The 6,779-nt window shown below is 34.8% G+C and overlaps 1 protein-coding gene across 1 annotated transcript; it reads left to right on the top strand.

The window, feature by feature from the left end:
* Positions 1-2,392: 2,392 nt before the first annotated feature.
* Positions 2,393-5,488, top strand: LOC127159311 (ribonuclease inhibitor-like). The gene is made up of 3 exons (XM_051102189.1): positions 2,393-2,397; positions 3,524-3,697; positions 4,721-5,488. The coding sequence occupies exons 1-3, from the start codon at positions 2,393-2,395 to the stop codon at positions 4,929-4,931; spliced, it is 390 nt and encodes a 129-aa protein (XP_050958146.1). The 3' UTR covers positions 4,932-5,488.
* The last annotated feature ends 1,291 nt before the right edge of the window (positions 5,489-6,779 follow it).

Raw genomic sequence — 6,779 nt, 5'->3', positions numbered from 1 at the left:
CAAATGAGTAACAGATGAGTCATAACTTGAAACTGAAAAATTTAAATTAAATTTCAATAAGCATGTTCAATCCAATCATTTCACAAATAAATTGAATAACATCAATTTAATTTAAGGTGTTCTCGAAGTTAGTCTAACTTCTATGTTTAATCTATCAATCTATAAACCATAACTACAGGCTCACACTACAGGATTTTTAGCCCGATTTTGCCCTGATTTTCCCCTCCTGAGAATCGGAGCAAAAATCTTGTTGAGCACCTCGATCGGTCCTGATGTTCAGCACGGATTATCTGGTAATGTGAGATGTTCACAGACCGAATCTTTCACCTCCCGATCTGCTCTCACACAAATCGGGGCCGCCCCCGATCATATCAAACATGTTTGATATTCAGGAATTTAAATCAGGATGATCACGGCTATGATTACATCAGTACTTTTACAACAGCCAATGCGCGACCACAAAACAGCTGCTGTACGTCCACTGGATAGTGGAGATGGAGGAAACTGCTGCTTATGTTTTTGTAGTAACACTGTCTGTATAATATGTTGAAAACACACCACAACCGCATGGAGCAGGGAAAGCTCTGGAGTGAAATGGTCTCAGTTTTCAACATACCGGGTGAGTGCATAAAGCTGCTAGCATGCTAACTAACATTTGTAAACATTAGTTTCTAAAATGACGATCTGTTGCGTAAGATCATGTGAGGCGCTCCCTCCATCATGATGATCTTAATAATATGTGTGTTTGACTTAACGCAGCGCCTCGCAGCTCCATCAAATTTTGACTTAAAGCAGTGTATGCTGGTTAGAAATTTTGTCCGATTTGAGGCGGTGCCGATGCCTCGTGACTGTCAGGCCGTATTTCCACTACAGCATAGCGAGCTGAGCGGCGCAGAGCGTTTTCCATTCATTCCTATGGAAGTTGAGCGTAAACGCTCACAGGGTGCATTATGGGATTGAAAGCGGTGCTGAGAAAGCGTTGGAGTGCTCACTGCCCATAGAAAACAATTCAAAAAGCAGTGGCGTTGTAGCATTGCCGGCGGCATGGAGTGTGGTTTTGACGCTGTAGTGGAAATACGCCGTCACGTGTGGCATTAAAGTACCACGATAGCGATTCGAGAGCAGCGACTGACTCAGCCGGCGCAGTTTGTTCAGAGCGGCTACAGGAGCTCTGATGACCACATGACTGTTTCACGATTGGCCAGATTCACCGCATGACAACGATCACGTGTGTTTTGGGTTTATTCTAACAGTCCGATAATACTCACAAATCTGTGTTTTTAGTACAATAAAAGTGTTTTTAATGTAGTCACAATGTTATATTGAGTCAGATCTATCATAAAACACTGATAAAAGCATATATAACCCCACTTTATTAGTATTTAAATAGTATATGTTTATGTTGATCATTATTCTTGTTCAGATGGCGCTGTATTAAACAGTATATGATTCTGTTGCTCATGAAAACGCTTTTGAAAAGTCTATGGAGATAAAATAATGCCATAAAGATTTGCATGTGAAGAGTACGTGTTGTGCAAGTGTATATAAGACTGTAAGCGTAAATTAAATTTGCATGCGCAAGAGAAGCTTTGTAAAAGTGTAAATCGTGTTTCAAGCTTAAGAAAAAATGATTTTTAGCATTTTACTGTTACTCATAAGTGTAATTCATGTGTTGTGAAACTGCAGCTTCATGCTTTCACAAAATAAATACGATCTGCATTCTTCCGACTTCCATATTTTGTAAAGTGAAAAAGAAAATAAAAATAAATAAATGTTAAAGTGAAAAAAAAGTTAAATAAATAAATAAATAAATATTCCTATATATATATACTATATTTTTGTCCTGTTGTTTTGTGTTTAAGGCTGTTCGTACAGCTATAGTCACTTTTCATAAGTCAATATAAGCTAAACAAGCCTGCACTGACAAAGTGAATTAAAAGGAAGTAACAACATATTTGGGTGGTGTAATATTATAATTCAGTGTCATTAATCAATATAATAAGATAACTTATGTTATTTAAATAACTAAAATAGCCTATAGACAATAATGTGCAATAATGATTCAACACACTGAATGATGCCATGATAAATTCAAGCAGTGCTTCACCTAATTAGTTATTAATTTAAATTTATATAATTTATTATTTAAATATGAGAAATCACCAAATAAACTTTTTTTTTTTTTTTGGGTAATCAAAAAAAAAAAAAAAAAAACATTGTTTTATTCATTAAACCATAGATCGGAGTTTTATTTTATTTATTTTTTCAGGAAACAGCAGACTAAATGGCAACACAGTAGTGAACAATAAACAATAGAAATGGCAAAACAAAAATGAAATAATTAATTTAAAGTTTAAAAAATATGAATAATGTTAGGCTAAAACATCTCAATATGAGGTGAGCCGTCAGATGCTGACTCAGACTAATGGCATTTAGTGCTTCTAACCTCTTCAGCATCCATAAATTGCCGCCTTTTACTAAGTTTGACTTTATTTATGAATCTCAGCTGTTAATTCAGTGAGTAAAAGACGCTGCCTAGAAATGTAGTTACAATTAAAACATAAGTAGCAAGATAATGACAGCGCGAAAATATAGGCATAATATAAATGCCACGTTTTTTTTTTTTTTTTTAATTTCATCTAAACCATTTTTTTAGGGGATTGTAAATTGCATAATTTTAAAGTCGATGACTGGGAGACTTTGTTTTATTCAAATTCTGTCATGTAGGCCACATTTGAAAAACAGCCACGGGTAAAATATACCCCGTGGCAGTTGTAGCGTTAAGTATCATCAAAGTTACAATATTACAGTAAACTATCATATATTGCCTGTTGAGGAGGAAAAGGACACAGCTCGGAATTCAGTATGAACACATGGTACACAACTTATATCGTGTTTTTACTTTATTTTGTTTATTTTATTTTATTTTACCGGCAGCGAGAACTAAATGAAGATAAATGTTTTGGCGTGTGATGTGTTTATTGAACCAATCAGATAAGAGTAAATGGAGTCCGCGAGAGTCTCATTTGATTGGCTACAGAAAGGTGGTGGCCCCGCCCTCCCCGTCACGCTTGCAAAACTCAGTGAGTGGGAGAATCGTGCCAAAAGTGTAAGCGCAGATAAAAGAAAGACGGAGCTGTACATATCAGATTATTTCGGCAACTTTGTGTCCTACATACACAAGAAGTCATTTAGACATTTGCAACAGTTTGTTTTTTACCCATACAAATTGGTTCTACGCAGTCAATCTGTTTTGCAGATCTTTAAAGTGTTGTTTTCGTGTGCAAATCACTGTTCACAGGCTTGCAGTGCTTTTGACCGCATTTTAGCGAAAACAACATGCCAAAAATGTAAGCGTGGAGAAATGGAAGTCAGAAGAATGCAGATCCTATTTATTTTGTGAAAGCATGAAGCTGCAGTTTCACAATACATGAATTACACATATATTTACAAGTAACAGTAAAATGCTACAAATCTTTTTTTCTTAGATCTGATTCATTGTCTTTTCTCTTTCTGTTTTCAGTCTGTATAGATGCAGAATTACAGAGGAACAGTGTCTCATCCTGACTTCAGCTCTGAAATCAAACCCATCACACCTGAGAGAACTGAACCTGAGCAGGAATAAACTAGGAGACTCTGGAGTGAAAAACCTCAGTGATCTACTGATGAACACACAATTCAAGCTGGAGAAACTACAGTTAGTACAGTTAAAGTTTATTTTAAGACAACAGGTCTGAAGTTATATTGATTAAAGTAGTGCACTGGTTTTGCCATATTGGTCACATTTTGTAGGTTGTTGTTTTGTTTTTTGTTTTTTATAGTAAGTAAGTGTGTAAATGCAGAAATCAGCCTTTCATTAGAGAATAAAGAATGGAGGCTGCTGTGACTTCAGCTCTGAAATCAAACCCATCACACCTGAGAGAACTGAACCTGAGCAGGAATAAACTAGGAGACTCTGGAGTGAAAAACCTCAGTGATCTACTGATGAACACACAATTCAAGCTGGAGAAACTAGAGTTAGTATCATTATACTGTACAGCAGTGACAGTGAGATTAAAGTTCACTGTTTAGTTTAAGACCGCTGGACTCTTGTCACATCATTTCCAGTGCTGCACTTTCTGGCATTTCTCCATCTGAAGAAAGATTCAGGAATACAATGTTTTTGTGTATAAACAAAAAAAAAACAGCATAAAACTTGCTGAAATGTGACATTTTTGCTGTGAAATAAAACAGAAGTGACAACAGACTAAAAACAGTTTAACAAATGACAGTAGATGATTCTGACAGTTAGATTTATACTGGACTAATAGTATATTTCACTAAATGTTTTATTAAGGGGAATGTATATTTAGTAGATTTGTATAGTTAGAAATTGTAAACTGCACTGTAAAATGGCTTCAAAATTCATCAATTATTTTATTTGACTGATTTGTTGATTTTCTTTGATTAGAAATGTGAAAATAGATCATTTAATTAATTTAACTTTACTATTGTTTCTATATTGATTCTACATATTAATTTCCATTGGTAAAATTGACTTATTTGTTGACTGAGGGTCCAGACTTGGATTGTAACTAGTCTCCTCAAATACTCCTCTCTTGGTTTGTTCATTCATATATTAGAAGTTTCCATGATTTTGCTGGTTTATTAGTGAATGTATGACATTTGTTCATGATGCATCATAGATCTGATTCATTGTCTTTTCTCTTTCTGTTTTCAGTCTGTGTTATTGCAGTATTACAGAGAAACAGTGTCTCATCCTGACTTCAGCTCTGAAATCAAACCCATCACACCTGAGAGAACTGAACCTGAGCAGGAATCAAATAAAAAACACAGGAGTGAATCACTTATGTGACGTACTGAAGGATTCACACTGTAAACTGGAGAGATTGAGGTCAGTAACATTCACATACAAGAATCAAAATGATTAAAATCACTTCAACAGTTTAAACCAAAACACTTTATAGTATCTAACATGTCTACAGAAGCTTCTTAAACGAGCTCATCCAGTAAGTAAAACTGTTAAAGTGTGGAATAAAGAGTCTTCAACATGTTTTACACTAAACAATACTTTTGGATTGAACTATTTTTAGAGTTTACCACAAAAAATGCAGTTTTATAAGAGAAGTCCCTGACTTTTTGTGACAGGTGGGATTCAGTTTATGGCACTTCTCATTCATTCCTATGGTATCTGTAAACGGCGATTGAGTGTCGCACAATTCTGACTGAAATTCAGTGACGTCAGTGCTGTAATGTGATTGGTTATTAAGGGACACGTGATCCAAGTTAGCCGTTACGCTTTGTCCAATAGTAACTAATACAGACCCTCTCATCTCCCTATACTAAGAAAATCTCTGACAAGGGGTAATTAGGAACACAGGTGCATAGGATAAAGCAATCAAACTAAACAAGAACAGGAAAATGACCAAATAAGGAAACTCAGGAACAAAGATGGGGGTAAAACAAGAAAAAACAGGTCCAAAAGTCTGACACTTAAACACTGAGTCTGTTATTTTTATTATTTTATTTTATTTTATTTTATTTTATTTTATTTTATTTTATTTTTTTTTTTATTTATTTTTTATTTTATTATTATTATTTTTTTTTTATTTGTTATCCTAAAAAAATACATCATGCAGTCTGATGCATATTAAAAAAAAAAAAAACAACATGATTTTGTTGTCCTCTTTCTTCTTAAAAAGAGAAAAAGAAAGGAAATATTGGTCCATCCAATCCTGAGATTGTGTAGAGATTAAGTAGAGTTGCACCTCCTTATCAAGGAGCTGGGGGATTGTCCCGAGTGAGGTGTGATCCCCAACTGTGAGGTGCAGGCCGTGCTACACACTTACTCCACCGTGTTTGATCAGGTGACTTTGAGAAATACAAAAAGGAATTTCTGTGATTTAGAAATTACAATTAATTAATGAATTCATTCTTTTTTTTTTTTTTTTTTTTTTTTTTTTTGTTTCAACATGTATAATGTATAATGTTGTAATGCAAAAATAAAACAATGCACAGAAATTACTTTGCTTCATTTACAAATAACTTGTCAATGTCAAAAGTGAATGTACAGAACAACTTCATTCATTTCTTTTTTAAGTTTTCCAGCAGCTCCATTTTCTCCAGAACTGTTCTAAAAGAAGAGACAAATAAAGACTTATGAAAACTATTAAGATAGGGCTGAAATCTTGGTTAGAAAACATGACACAGCAAGACTTGTGTACAAAATACTCCAGAAATCATATTTCTGGATCATCAAGTTTGTCTAAAACAATTGTGGACTATTTTGTATGATAGCACTACAAAATAAATCTACATTTAAAAATAAAATAAAATAGAAATACAAGTGAAAAACTAATCTACTTACTTATCCACTTTCTTTTAACATTTGTTTCACTAGTTATTTGAGTACATTAAAACACAGTACAGTAAATGTATTCGTCAGCCGTCACAGAAACATCACCCACTATTTTATTTGAAGAAAAGTCCCATTGTCACCAGCGCACCATGAATTCTGGGATATGGTTGGCTACAAAGGATCTCTCTGGTGTATCCTTCATTTGCCCGGAAAAATGGAGGGTACATTTGAAGTCGTGTTCCTAACATGACACAGAGAACCAGCAGAAAAACCAGGGAGCCATGAGTACAAGACCACACTCCCAGATGAGCTGATTGAGTTCAACGCTCAGTTTGAGGCACCAATCATCAGCCAAAAGCAGAGGATTCTGGACTCAGAGGGTATTTTGGTCACGTCACTCACGGTGTCATCGGCGGAGGTG

This window comes from Labeo rohita, unplaced genomic scaffold (assembly GCF_022985175.1).
Source record: "Labeo rohita strain BAU-BD-2019 unplaced genomic scaffold, IGBB_LRoh.1.0 scaffold_2073, whole genome shotgun sequence".
Classification (NCBI taxonomy): Eukaryota; Metazoa; Chordata; class Actinopteri; order Cypriniformes; family Cyprinidae; genus Labeo; species Labeo rohita.
This window is presented reverse-complemented; position numbering and strand designations above follow the sequence as displayed.